This window comes from Macaca fascicularis, chromosome 13, assembly GCF_037993035.2.
Source record: "Macaca fascicularis isolate 582-1 chromosome 13, T2T-MFA8v1.1".
Classification (NCBI taxonomy): Eukaryota; Metazoa; Chordata; class Mammalia; order Primates; family Cercopithecidae; genus Macaca; species Macaca fascicularis.
This window is the reverse complement of record NC_088387.1, coordinates 94,764,247-94,778,022: the sequence shown is the minus strand read 5'-3', so window position 1 is coordinate 94,778,022 and position 13,776 is coordinate 94,764,247. Positions and strand designations below refer to the sequence as shown.

General features: G+C 49.0%; 2 protein-coding genes across 9 annotated transcripts in view; one reads left to right on the top strand and one right to left on the bottom strand.

Annotated features, from left to right (window-relative positions):
• The first annotated feature begins 108 nt into the window (after positions 1-108).
• Positions 109-12,333, top strand: KRTCAP3 (keratinocyte associated protein 3). 4 transcript variants are annotated; one of them, XM_005576270.4, is made up of 7 exons: positions 109-168; positions 307-491; positions 571-630; positions 798-1,004; positions 1,119-1,253; positions 1,667-1,779; positions 1,908-2,017. In XM_005576270.4, exons 1-6 carry the CDS (start codon positions 141-143, stop codon positions 1,772-1,774), a joined length of 723 nt encoding a protein of 240 aa, XP_005576327.3. In that variant the 5' UTR covers positions 109-140; the 3' UTR covers positions 1,775-1,779; positions 1,908-2,017. The 4 variants fall into 4 exon arrangements, with proteins under 4 accessions (XP_005576327.3, XP_005576326.3, XP_005576328.1 ...); XM_005576269.4 differs by having other exon boundaries at positions 1,905-2,017; XM_005576271.5 differs by lacking the exons at positions 1,667-1,779; positions 1,908-2,017 and adding an exon at positions 10,863-12,333.
• IFT172 (intraflagellar transport 172) overlaps positions 2,100-13,776 on the bottom strand; it is a 44,295-nt gene continuing 32,618 nt past the window's right edge. For 4 of the 5 annotated variants that reach the window (XM_074012110.1, XM_005576272.5, XM_074012109.1 and 1 more), the window contains 18 exons: positions 12,187-12,280; positions 11,974-12,038; positions 11,602-11,782; positions 11,249-11,358; positions 11,001-11,130; positions 7,246-7,344; positions 6,939-7,048; positions 6,747-6,810; positions 6,538-6,624; positions 6,159-6,275; positions 5,409-5,519; positions 5,097-5,216; positions 4,076-4,171; positions 3,639-3,698; positions 3,455-3,553; positions 3,012-3,165; positions 2,730-2,821; positions 2,100-2,241 (listed from right to left, as the gene is read on the bottom strand). In XM_074012110.1, coding sequence (XP_073868211.1) covers positions 2,152-2,241; positions 2,730-2,821; positions 3,012-3,165; positions 3,455-3,553; positions 3,639-3,698; positions 4,076-4,171; positions 5,097-5,216; positions 5,409-5,519; positions 6,159-6,275; positions 6,538-6,624; positions 6,747-6,810; positions 6,939-7,048; positions 7,246-7,344; positions 11,001-11,130; positions 11,249-11,358; positions 11,602-11,782; positions 11,974-12,038; positions 12,187-12,280 — 1,879 coding nt within the window. In that variant the 3' untranslated portion in view covers positions 2,100-2,151. Of the gene's footprint in view, positions 2,242-2,729; positions 2,822-3,011; positions 3,166-3,454; positions 3,554-3,638; positions 3,699-4,075; positions 4,172-5,096; positions 5,217-5,408; positions 5,520-6,158; positions 6,276-6,537; positions 6,625-6,746; positions 6,811-6,938; positions 7,049-7,245; positions 7,345-11,000; positions 11,131-11,248; positions 11,359-11,601; positions 11,783-11,973; positions 12,039-12,186; positions 12,281-13,776 lie in introns of those variants that run through there. The other variant, XR_012422553.1, reaches the window with a different exon arrangement.

Sequence of the window (13,776 nt, the reverse complement as noted above, 5' to 3'; positions counted from 1 at the left end):
TTTCCCGCCAGGGGGAGCGGGCCCGGGGCGGAGGCGGGGCCCAGGTGGGAGGGGAACCCGGGACGGAGGCGGGGCCCAGGTTGGGGCGGGGCGGGGCGGGGCCCAGGTAGAGCGGCCCAGCGGCCGGCGCGGCGGACGGGATGAGGCGCTGCAGTCTCTGCGCTTTCGGTAACTTCCGGGACCTGGCGTCTTGTCTCCTAACCTTGGGGCCACCCTTGGCCCGTCCTACTGCCCGCGGTTAACCCGCCAGGAGCCATCTCTCCCCACCCCGCCCGACTCAACCCTGCCCTCACCCGTGCTTTGCAGACGCCGCCCGGGGGCCCCGGCGGCTGATGCGCGTGGGCCTCGCGCTGATCCTGGTGGGCCACGTGAACCTGCTGCTGGGGGCCGTGCTGCACGGCACTGTCCTAAGGCACGTGGCCAATCCCCGCGGCGCTGTCACGCCAGAGTACACCACGGCCAATGTCATCTCCGTCGGCTCGGGGCTGCTGGTGAGCGCGGCAGGCGGCCCGGGGTGGGGGCCGGGCGCCCGGAGAGCCCAGCAAGCCAAAGGCTTTGTGTCTTCCACAGAGCGTTTCCGTGGGACTTGTGGCTCTCCTGGCGTCCAGGAACCTTCTTCGCCCTCCACTGGTGAGAAGGGACTTCCTGGAGCTTTTAACGAGTAGGCTTGAGTCAGGGAAATGGGGGCTGAGATTGGTCTTTCAATAGATTGGAGGAGCCTCAAATAGAGAAACTGGGTGTCTAGTCACTGGGAGTTAGCCAGGCCCAGGCTGCTCACCCTGATCTGTCCCTGCCAGCACTGGGCCCTGCTGGTACTAGCTCTGGTGAACCTGCTCTTGTCCGCTGCCTGCTCTCTGGGCCTCCTCCTTGCCGTGTCACTCACTGTGGCCAACGGTGGCCGCCGCCTTATTGCTGACTGCCACCCAGGACTGCTGGATCCTCTGGTACCACTGGATGAGGGGCCGGGACATACCGACTGCCCCTTCGACCCCACAAGAATCTATGTGAGCACATTCTCTTCCTTCTTGTGGTCTACAAAGCCTTGGTCCTGGCCTTTTAATTTCCCTTCTTTGCTGCACTTGCCCTACTCCCTCCTACTCCCCATCCTTGCTTTTCAGGATACAGCCTTGGCTCTCTGGATCCCTTCTTTGCTCATGTCTGCAGGGGAGGCTGCTCTATCTGGTTACTGCTGTGTGGCTGCACTCACTCTACGTGGAGTTGGGCCCTGCAGGAAGGAGGGACTTCAGGGGCAGGTAAGGAAGGTGAACAGGAAGGGTTTATTCCACAGAGATTGGCTGTGTTGAAAAGATGCTGACTGGCCAGGTGCAGTGGCTCACACCTGTAATCCCAGCACTTTGGGAGCCTGAGGCAGGCAGATCACTTGAGGTCAGGAGTTTGAGACCAGCCTGGCCAACGTGGTGAAACCTCATCTCTATTAAAAATACAAAAAATTAGTCAGGTGGGGTGGCGGGCACCTGTAATCCCAGCTATTTGGAAGGCTGAGGCAGAAGAATCGCTTGAACCCGGGAGGTGGAGGTTGCAGTGAGCCGAGATCGTGCCACTGCACTCCAGCCTGGGCAACAGAGCCAGGCTCCATCTCAAAAAAAAAAAAAGATGCTGACCTATCATTCAGGGCAAGGGTGTCTAACTCCACCTTTTTCTGCAGCTAGAGGAAATGATAGAGCTTGAATCTCCTAAACATAAAAGGCAGGAAAATGAGCAGCTACTGGATCAAAGTCAAGAAATCCAGGCATCACAGAGAAGTTGGGTTTAGGACAGGTAATGGGCCTTGAAGGTGGTGGCCTGGGTAAGAGTGGGGGCAGGGAAGTGCTCTTAGAACTGGGTCTAGGTCTTGCCATGCTACTTTCCCCCTCTGACCTGGGTTGGTTCTCCCCTCTGTCCAGCAGGTGCTGTTCCAAGACTCAGTCCTAAAGGGTGTTTTTTTCCCACTAAGCAAGGGGCCCTGACCTCGGGATGAGATAATAAATTGTAATAAAGTAACTTCTCTTTTCTTCTACTTGATTATGATTCCTTTTGGGGAAAAGACACTGTGTGATGTTGGGAGTGACTTTGATCAAAGAATACAGTGGTCTCAGTTATTTATAAAACTTTAATGAGGGAGAGGCCCTAACTCTTCCTCAGCTCTACCGACTACTGAAAGGAAAAGCTGGTGCTGGGGAGCCCTCCACACCACTGACTGATGAATTTCAGCACGTCCTGGCACACTGGGCTGTGAGAGGTCTGTAAGCAAATAGAAGAACATGAGAGGAACTTGTTAATGCTCGAAATAGAAAATCAGCTCCATCGCAGGCTTCAGGGTCTGCACCTGCCTTCCTGCAATCCCACCCACCTTTCTAGTGTGTATGTGGGTTGTTTGTTTTGAGATGGAGTCTTGCTTTGTCATCCAGGCTGGAGTGCAGTGGCACGATCTCAGCTCACTGCAACCTCCACCTCCTGGGTTTAAGCGATTCTCCTGCCTCAGCCTCCTGAGTAGCTGGGATTATAGGTGCATGCCACCACGCCCGGCTAATTTTTGTATTTTTAGTAGAGACGAGGTTTGTAACCATGTTGGCCAGGGTGGTCTCAAACTCCTGACCTCAGGTGATCTGCCTGCCTTGGCCTCCTAAAGTGCTGGGATTACAGGCGTGAGCCACCGCGCCTGGACTTGTTTTTTTTTCTTTTTTAGTGCTGCCCTCTCTGCCTTCATTCTTCAAGTCCCCCTCTCTAACCTTGATGGCCATAAGGAATTTATTCCAGTTGTCCTTGTTAGCAGCCTTCCCTGGCCGCTTAAATTCAATTTTGTTCCTCAGAATGGGGTATCCTGTGGAGGAAGAAAAAAATGGTGAACTGGGGTTTGAGAGAGATTGAGGACGGAAAAATGAGGAGCAGCCTGGGGGTAGAAAGCATGGTCCTGTCTTTTGTACCCTTTACTGAATCCTAGTAAAATTAAGTTTATTGATCCTGCTGCTTCCCACCCACCACAGGATCTGGGGTGCTGTAGGCTTCTATACCTGTAATAAGGCAGGGCAGGGCTTGAACCCCAGTGCTTGTTGCCACTAGGGAGGCCTCGTAGGCACCACGCTCGTCCCGAGGCAGAACCTGCTCCAGCCGCTGGTCCATGGAGACTGTAAGCACCCAGTCTCGAACCTCTTCTCTCTCAGCCTCCTGGAAAGGACAAGAGGGAGTGGTAGCTTCACACAAGGCAGGGCAAGTTGGGGTAGATGGGTGAAGAGGGGGTTTGCTAAGCCCTCATCCTGTATACCAGCTTTCAGCCACAAATCCTCCTTGGATTGGGGGATACAGTCACAGCTTTTTCTTTCTACTTTGCTTCTACTTTCAGTGAAAGAATAGTGAGGGCTGAGGTCCTTCCAAAGATGGCAGCACAAAGATGTTCTCCCTCCTCAAGGCACTTACACTGGTGAGGCCTTTCCATTTTCCAACCCTGTGCCCTTACCGGTACATGCTGCTTGGCTGGGAGTGGCACCTCAAAGGGAATGTCTGTATCCTGAAAATCAGAGTGGTCAAGGCCATCCAGAGTACCCTCCTCGATTGCCTGCAGTAGAGTAGGCAACCATGAGCTAGGCACAGCTTGCGACCAGCAAAAACCCCCACCCTCGGGGCACAGCTTCCCTACGCACGTCAGTCAGGTCCAAAAAGCGATTGAGGAAGATGAATGCCATGTTCTCCCAGCCAACTGCCTGCAGCAGAGAAGAGTTGCAAATGGGAGTGAACAAGCTGGGTTTGAATGCTACTTCTCTGGGATCCAGATGCAAATGGGAGTGAACAAGCTGGGCTTGAATGCTACTTCTCTGGGATCCAGATGCAAATGGGAGTGAACAAGCTGGGTTTGAATGCTACTTCTCTGGGATCCAGATGCAAATGGGAGTGAACAAGCTGGGCTTGAATGCTACTTCTCTGGGATCCAGGGAGAAAAATCCAGGAAGACATAGGAGGACCACATCCTCCATAACATCAGCCCTACACTCAGCTTTCCTCTACCAGAGCAGAAAGGATATTCTATTTTCCAACTTTTGACTTCCTCCCATCTGCCCCACCCTTCCTTGTCCCAGCTCACCTTGGCAGCAATGCCTGCTTCATAGAAGGCTTTGTCTACAGGTAGTAGCTGGGTGTGACGCAAGAGTGAAACAGAAAGTCTGGCAGCCACAGTTTCCTGGGATTAAAGTCAAAGCATTATGAATATGGCACTAAAGTGACTGAGCTACCAGACCAATGATCCTATAAGGCAGCCACAGAACTGAAAAACAATAATTATTATTAAACTGCTCTGGATCTCAAGCTGTTCTGGTCTTAGGTTGGGTTTTTTTTTTTTTTTTTTCTTTCTTTCCTTTTCTTTTTTCTTTTCTCTGAACAACAGATCTGGGCCTAAGTTCAATTCTTTTTTTTTTTTTTTTTTTTTTTTTTTTTTTTTTTTTTTTAGGACAGTGTCTCACTCTGTCACCCAGGCTGGAGTGCAGTGGTGCCATCTCAGCTCATTGCAACCTCTGCCTCCCGGATTCAAGCAATTCTCGTGCCTCAGCCTCCTGAGTAGCTAGGACTACAAGCGCACACTAGCACACCTGGCTAATTTTTATGTTTTTAGTAGAGATGGGGTTTCACCACGTTGGCCAGGCTGGTCTCGAACTCTTGGCCACAAGTGATCCACCCGCCTCGGCCTCCCAAAGTGCTGGGATTACAGGGGTGAGCCACCGTGCCTGGCCACCTAGATTATTTCTAAGGTTCTTTCCACTTGTAGAATTCTATTGTCCAAATACATTAAATAAATATACAGTGAACAATCACAAATAAGCCCAAAATATGTGTACATTATAAGAGGTGAATAAATAAATCATGGGATTTGGGTGTTTAAACATAATGAGGCTGAGGCTGAGGCTGTGTGGGCACAGAGCCCTAAGAAGGTCAGAAGAAGAAAACCTCAGCAAGGGCTAAAGATTTGTTTAGACAGAAGAGAAGCTGAAAGAGAGGTGGAGAGATTCAAGAGCCCAAGCTGAAGAATCCAGAATGTGAATCAATTCAGCTTTATACATTTGCAGATGAGCCCTTCTGACTGAGTGCTCCTCTGCCGTCCTACATCTCACCAGCTGTTTGACACTCTGGGCCGCAGAGCGCGTGGCATAGTAATGAGCAATCAGCAGCATCGTCTTGAACTCCTCATGGGCTGGAGAGTTTGCCTCACTGGACTTCACCAGGTTTTCACACTAGAGGAGGGAGACAGCACAGCCTGGCTCAGGGATCAGAGGAGTGCCAGGGCCATAGAGTGGTCTCTGATGGCCACCTGGCAGAGGAAGGTAAAATACATCTGAGAATAAAGGTTTATGTGCATGAAAGAAGAGATGAGGACAAGGACAGACAGAGCAGCCCCTTCACTCCTGTCGACCCAACTTCCTCACCAGGTTGAAGAGGACATCTCGAAGATCAGCCCAGCTATGATAGGCCTCGGCACAGTTGGTTCCAGGAGAGCTCACCATGTCAGTGAAGATCCTTTTGTAGATATTGAAGTTCTAGAGGTAGAGGGAAGAAGGGCATCTGAGAAGGGCACAGCTAGAAGAGAAAGTCAGTGGGAGTGGGGCCAAAGGGAGGAGAAACAGGCTCTGTGTGTAGAAATGGGTATGTGTGTGTGTGCAAGAGCTGGGACAGTGGCAGATTATTAAGTGCTGATTATTTTTAATGAAATGAATTATTTTTAAGTGCTGATTATTTTTTATGAAAAGAGGAACAAACTTTCTTAGCTGGTGCTGTGTGAGTGTGGGCAACTGTACAAATGTAAATGCAGAGTCACAATATTAATGGGCTGTGACTCTCAATCAGGCAGCAGTGTTCATTCTCTGGAGGAAGTCAGTAAAGGCCCTAGAGGTATGTGCAGGATTCAGCTCTGAAAGACAGGTGCCTGTGTATTTGCTAACAGCATGGGGAGCTCCATGGGTGTTTCTTCAAACAGAAGTTGAAAGTTTCTGCAAACTTCTCCCCTTGCTCTTAGCAAATACACAGCCTCCAGAGAGGCTGTACCTTTCTGGAGATGCACTGGGGGCTCTGGGCATGATGTTCTCTAAGGATAGAATCCTCTCCTGAGAAAATAGGTGGTTCTAGAAGTGAAAAGAATTTCCTTGTGGAAACATTCAATCCAAGGAGAAGGCTGGTACCTGTGGGTTAGCAGGGGCTCCGTGCTGTACATATAGGGCCAATGCCTGGGCAGAGTTACCCTCCCGGATCAAGTGAGTTGCATACAAAGCCACGTACTTGTGCAGAATCTTGTAGTTCTGTACAGGGGTGGAGGAAAAGCATGTGTGAAGTTGGGATCAGCAAGACCAAGCAGTGAGGTGACTTGAGGCCATGTATTTGTTGAGGAGACAAAGGGCGTATGCAAACCTCTGACCCCAGTTTCAGATTGAGCTTATCTGATGCCCATTAGAAATCTTTGGGCTTTGGGTTTTTGTGGAGGTAGGAGAGATGCAGCTTTGAAGCAGGTGGGGAATCAAGGGAAAATGTAAAGGAAAACTGGGAATGGGAAGACAGCAGTACCTGCTTGGTAGCTGTTTCAATGCACTTGTCCCACTGGCCCTGCTCCACATACAGGTCCAAAGCAGCTATCACATCCACACCCACCAGCTGGGTCAATGGAAGACAGAGTTACAAGAGAAAAGAGATGACATGAGGGAAAGAAGAGGGAGAGAATCAATCTTGTGAGTCTCTCCCTGCATTCTGCCTCCTGCTAATTCTGCAAGTCTCACCGAGTCCACTTTGCCCTGGTTCTTGAGGAACTCTTTATAATGCTGGTCCACATAGTCTTCGTACCTGTGAAGATGTTCAGAGAGCTCCATCTTCATATTCCAGAATACCAACCCTCCCCATAAGACTTTCTCCCAGTCTTTACAAAAGGAAGTAAAAGAGAATTTCCCGGTAAGAAGGGGTTACAAGCTTACCTGGGATCTAACTCCTTAGCTACACGCTTAGCCTTGTTCCACTCCTCACCCTCGATGAAAGCATCAATTGCTTCCTTGACAAGGTCCAGATTCAGATACAGCTCTGCAGCCTGCACAACGGGAAATCAGCATGGAGACTTTCTCCTTGCTCCCAGTCTTCCCGCTGTGAGCTCTCCCATCTGTTTCCCCAGGACTGCAAGCCTTGCCCACCAGGAGGCCCACTTCATACACCTTCCTGGGTGCAGATGTCACCCTTGCACCCATCTCTGTGAAATCTATTTCTGTTCCATCCCATCACCCTGCTTACTGCACTGTGCTTTCCAATTCCAATCAGCTGGGGTCCTACAGCCAGAACGACCTCCATATTACGTTGAGGAGGCAGAAACTTGATGGAGAGTTCGGCTGCCTGAGTGGTTGAAGAGAAGATGGAAATGGGTAGGAGAGACAAATACCGCTGAATCCTCAGCCTGATCCATTTCATACATTTTTCTCCTCCAGATGCCAACTTTTTCTCTTACTCTCTCCTTCAACCTTGTACCCTCCTGGGCAGAGCCTGACCCACGGTCCATTAAATCCTTTAATTAGCCATCAGTGGACCTATCTTTCCTCTCAGTTCATTAACTCTTTCAGACACTTCCTGTGCTGCCTGAGGTCACTGCATTTGAACCTTCCACCTTTGACAAAATCATTTTCAAGGTCTTTGTCATAAGTAAAATCTTTGTAGCAGAGTACAGAGAAAGGACTCCTAAAATGAGGAGTCCAGGGCATTCTGTAACTATTTGTGTTGGGCTTTTATGAGCTTTGGTTTCTTCATTCATACACACTGGATTTTGAAGACTTAGTATAAAAAAAGAATGGAAAACATCTAAATAATGTGTGTGAGTACATGTTGAAATGGTAGTATTTATTTAATTTTTTTGAGACAGAGTCTCGCTATGTCGCCCAGGCTGGAGTGAAGTGGCATAATCTCAGCTCACTGCAACCTCTGCCTCCCAGGTTCAAGCAATTCTCTTGCCTCAGCCTCCTGAGTAGCTCCGATTACAGGCCCCGCCCCCTGCCACCATGCCCAGGTAAGTTTTGTATTTTTGGTAGAGACGGGGTTTCCCCATGTTGGCCAGGCTGGTCTCAAACTCCTGACCTCAAGTGATCTGCCCGCCTTGGCCTCCCAAAGTTCTGGGATTACAGGCATGAACCACTGTGCCCAGACGAAATGGTGGTATTTTAGATATACTGTGTTAAACAAAATATATTACAATTATTTTCACGTTTCTTTTTACTCTTTTTAAACGTGGCTACTAGAAAATTTAAATAACATGTATGGCTTACATTTGTGGCCTGCATTATATTTCTAGTGCCAGTGCTGGAATAGATGATCTTGATGATACCTTTCAACACTTAAAACTCAGAAATTCTACAAAATCAAGTGTTCTATGAGATCATACTGTTTCCATTAGGACGCTGACATCTTCACCAGATTTCAATTTCCACACAATCCAATTTAGCTGTAGTTTATGCTAATCCCCTCTGGTCTTTCCCTCACCTGTTCTTGCCTCCCTTTCTTACTGCTAAGCCCTTCAAAGCTTAATTTGCCCTGTCCGCATCAGGAAGCCATCTTCTGACTAATATGAAGAAGGTACAGTCATGCCGTGCTCCCAAGTTACACATATCAGATACTCAATACTGCCAATTAAAATCTGCTAGAACCTCAAAACCAATCATCAGCCCCTCTTTCTACTTCTCTCCCTCTAACTTCTAGGGGTTATTCAATTATAAGACCTCAAAAGGCCGGGCACAGTGGCTCACGCCTGTAATCCCAGCACTTTGGGAGGCCGAGGAGGGTGGATCACGAGGTCAGGAGATTGAGACCATCCTAGCTAACACAGTGAAACCCTGTCTCTACTAAAAAAAATACAACAAAATCAGCTGGGTGTGGTGGCGGGTGCCTGTAGTCCCAGCTACTCAGGAGGCTGTGGCAGGAGTATGGCGTGAACCCGGGAGGCGGAGCTTGCAGTGAGCTGAGATCACACCACTGCACTACAGCCTGGGCGACAGAGCAAGACTCTGTCTCAAAAAACAAACAAACAAACAAAAACTCAAAAACCTAAGGGAAATTTTGCAGGGCCATCACCATACAAACATGTCATTTAGACGGCCAGTCAATTTCACCCTTTTCATGACCCCCACCCACCAGATTTCACTGTATCTAAGGTGCACTTAAACTATACGTGCATCCACCAACATGGCACATGTATACATACGTAACAAACCTGCATGTTGTGTACATGTACCCTAGAACTTAAAGTATAAAAAAAACTATACGTGCATCCCAATTTTAAAGATATTAAAATATAATTATACATATATGCCACTGTTAACTTTATGTATCAATTTGACTGGGCTACAGGGTATCCAGGTATTTGGTCAGACATTATTCTGGGTGTTTCTGTAAGTGTTTTTGGATGAGGTTAACATTTAAATTGGTAGACTGAGTAAAGCAAATTGCCCTCTCTACTGTAGATAGACCTCATCTGATCATTTCTTTTTTTTTTTTTTTTTTTTTTGAGATGGAGTCTTGCTCTGTCGCCCAGGCTGGAGTGCAGTGGCCGGATCTCAGCTAACTGCAAGCTCCGCCTCCCAGGTTCACGCCATTCTCCTGCCTCAGCCTCCCGAGCAGCTGGGACTACAGGCGCCCGCCACCTCGCCCAGCTAGTTTTTTTGTATTTTTTAGTAGAGACGGGGTTTCACCGGGTTAGCCAGGATGGTCTCGATCTCCTGACGTCGTGATCCGCCCACCTCGGCCTCCCAAAGTGCTGGGATTACAGGCTTGAGCCACCGCGCCCGGCCGCTCATCTGATCATTTCAAGGCGTGAACAGAACATACAGGCTGGCTCCTTCCCAAGTTAGAGAGAATTCTTCCTGTTTGACTGCCTTTAAACTGAGACACTGGCTTCTTCCTGCCTTCAGATTTGAACTGAAACATCAGCTCTTCCTGGGACTCAAGCTTGCTGGCCTTCAAACAGGAACTACACCATCAGTTCTCCTGGGTTGTCAGTTTGCCAGTTCACCTGCAGATCTTGGGCCTTGTCTATCTTCATAACTGCATGAGCCACTTCCTTTTAATAAATCTCTTTATGTACACGTACACACATATACCTACAGTCATGCATTGTCTAATGATGGGCATGTTCTGAGAAATATGTCCTTAGGGGATTTCATCGTTATGTAAACATCACAGCACAAACCTAGATGGTATAGTCTACTATACATCAAGGTAGAGGTTGCGTAGAACTTATTGCTCCTAGGCTACAAACCTGTACAGCACACTTCTGTTCTGACTACTGTAGGCAACCATAACACAATGGTAAGTATTTGTATACTGAAACCTATCTAAGGCCAGGCGTGGGATCATCTCAAGTGATCCACCCACCTCGGCTTCCAAAGTGCTACAATTATAGGCGTGAGCCACCACGCCCACCTATGTGGTCTACTGTTGACCAAAACGTTGTTATATGGCATATGACTGTATATATCCTGCTGGTTTCTCCAATATAGTATGTCTTATTATTTGTGACACATACTGGCCTGGCTTAATTTGCTGGAGGCTTCTTTTCAGGAAATGTTGGGTGGGGGAGATGGAGCCCATGCTTTTTTCATGTTCCCTGTCTGGCCAGTTCCTGTGCATGGAGTTGCCCTTCCAGCTCCTGTCCAAGTCCTCCCTCCTTCTTCACAGAGGCTTCCTGACCCCTCTAGCCCACAGAGATCTCACTGTTCTCTGAACTCTACTTTAAATCATGCACTTTAGTCTTTACTCAGATATGATATTAATTGAGCCATGTGTTGGTCTAACTCCCCTAACTTTTGGCTGTCAGGGTCTGTCTTATATCTGCTTTTACAGCCTTCAGAGGTTCTGGCTCTATCATCCAGCAGGCACTCCACAGATTCCTGCTACCTGACTGAAAAGAAAAAGACACAAGAGGAAAGAGCTGCAGATGTGAGAAGTGGAGCTGAGTGTGAATACAGGCCTAGGGAGAAGGAACACCAGAAAGGGCCTGCTGCCCTCACCTTCATCCAGCACTTCTCCGCCAGTCCGTTGTTCCCAGAGTCTCGCACTTTGAGGTAGCAGTCCACAGCACGGCTGTACTCTCCAGCCTGCTCCCAGTGTCGAGCTTGTTCCACGAGTCCCTCCACACCCCTGTGGAGATGAGAACGCTGGGACTTGGCATGGGGGTGGGGAGCAGCGTGCTCTATCCTGTGCATGCCTCATGACCCTCCCAGCCCTGCCAATGCTGCCTGGACCTCTAGCCTCATACCTGGCCCCCTTCTTAGTAGCTTCCCGCTCATACTCTTCCTGCAGAGCCTCCAGCTGGCTGGGCACATAGTCCTTGCAGATCCGTAGCGCGTCACTCCATAATCCGGCCTCCTGCTCAGATTTCCAGGTATCAAGAGGGCAGAGGCAGGCATGACAGCTTCCCACTGCCACACAGGTGCTCTGGCCCACAGACTCCTGGGTCCTTGGACCTCTCTTCTCCTTCCTCTTTCCTGTCTTTCCCACTCCCCAATACTAACCTCCCTGATCTTTCTTCATACCAGGGGTCAGTGTGGCTCTCTGTGGGCTCTCAGAACCTCTTCCCCTCCCCTCATGGCCCTGCATCCAGTGCCCCACCTTATAATAATTGAGGGCCAGGCCTGGTCTCTGGGCCCGGAGCAGCAGCCCTTCTGCTTTCTGAAAGTCCTTCTCCTCCAAGGCCCCCCGGGCCTGTCCCACAAGCACCTCGGCGACACTGTCAGGGTCGTGGGCCTCAGCCACACGCTGAGCTGCCTCCCAATCCTGGTTATGGACAAACCTGCCTCCGGATGGGGACAGAGGAGAGACTGAGTATAGGACTGAGGCCCCAGTAGTGGGAGACAAACAGCCATGTCACTGAGGGGTGTAACACTGATTTGTTCCAGGTTTGAGTGAAGGTCAAGATAATCATGAAAGATCCTGGGACTGTGACTGGGGAAACAGGATTAAGGAATGTATGGGGTAACTCACATGAGGACTGCTTCCTTGGGTTTACCAGCTCTGATGAACTCAGCTTCAGCCTCTTCGAATTTCCCCTACAGGGAGAGCAAGGCAGCCGTGCATGGTGAGAAGGAGACTGGCATCACAGGCAGGCATGAGCCTGGGGGTATGCACACCCAGGAGCAGTGCACTAGGGGATGGAGTAAGAGGGCTCTGCGGTCAGGGTCCAAGTCACACCCATACCTCATCCTCTAGGAACATAGCATATTTGAGATGAACCTCGGGGGTTTTGTGCTTGAGGGCCAGCCGAGAGAGTTCAAACGCAAATTCAAAAGAGCTGAAACAGAAAGTGCAGATAAGGTTTTCTTACTTCATGCTTCCATTCAAAAAGGGAACAAGACAAGACAAAACAGAAAGGACAGAGTTGAGGGGAGAAAAAGTGACAGATTTAAGGATAACGGATATGAAGTGACAGAAGAGCATAGAGAGATAAAAAGGAAGACAGGCAGGCAGCCCTGTGAAGACCACGTCACTGTCAGTGTGGATCAAGAGATGTCTGGAAAAGCCTATGCCTTCCCTGCGGCCAGCTGCTCCTGAGGAAGGAGTTTGGGCCTACAAAGGGTAAGGGAGGAGTGAGCCTTGCAGCCCTACGCTGACAGGGCTAGGAGGACTCCTGGTGCTCACCACCTCCTCCTGAGCTCCAGCTACATTAGCAGAAATATAGTCTCTCCAAAATATGAGCAAGACCACCGTCAGCATCAGACTCCATGATTGGCATCGATAACAGTAGCTTAAGAAAAGTTTACTTTGCTCTTTTGGCTATCTTTCTGTGCCGCCACAATGGTGCGCATGAATGTCCTGGCTGATGCGCTCAAGAGCATCAACAATGCCGGAAAGAGAGGCAAACGCCAGGTCCTTATTAGGCTGTGCTCCAAAGTCATCGTCTGGTTTCTAATTGTGATGCTGAAGTATCGTAAATTGGTGATTTTGAAATCATTAATGATCACAGCTAGGAAAACTGCTGTGAACCTCACAGGCAGGCTAAACAAGTGTACAGTGATCAGCCCCAGATTTGATGTGCAACTCAGAGATCTACAGAAATGGCAGAATAATCTGCTCCCATCCTGCCAGTTTGGTTTTATTGTACTGACAACCTCAGCTGGCATCATGGACCATGAAGAAGCAAGACAACACATACGAGGGAAAATCCTGTGATTCTTTTTCTAGAGATGTAATACATATTTACAAATAAAATGCCTCATGGACTCTGGTGCTTCCAAAAAAAAGAAAAGTTCAGCCGGGTGCAGTGGCTCACGCCTGTAATCCCAGCAATTTGGGAGGCCAAGGTGGGCGGATCACTAGGTCAAGAGATCAAGACCATCCTGGCAAACATGGTGAAACCCCATCCCTACTAAAAATACAAAAATTAGCTGAGCGTGGTGGCACGTGCCTGTAGTCCCAGCTACTTGGGAGGCTGAGGCAGGAGAATCATTTGAACCAGGAGGCGGAGGTTGCAGTGAGCCAATATTATGCCACTGCTCTCCAGCCTGGCAACAGAGTGAGACCCTGTCTCAAAAAAAAAAAAAAAAAAAAAAAAAAAAAGTTCACTCTGCATTTGACAGAATCACACTTCCATTACCCAGGAGTAAGTTATTGGTTTAGTGCAGTCTACAGTCCTAGCTTTACAATCTGTTTCCTCTCCACCCTTCTTAGAACAGCCAAAGGTTAAACACTGTTCTGAGTCTCTAGGGAATAGGAGCAGTTAATTTATTCATGCCACTCTATCATGTCCTTCCAAGGATCTTTCAGTTATACATCAATTTTCTTTCTCTA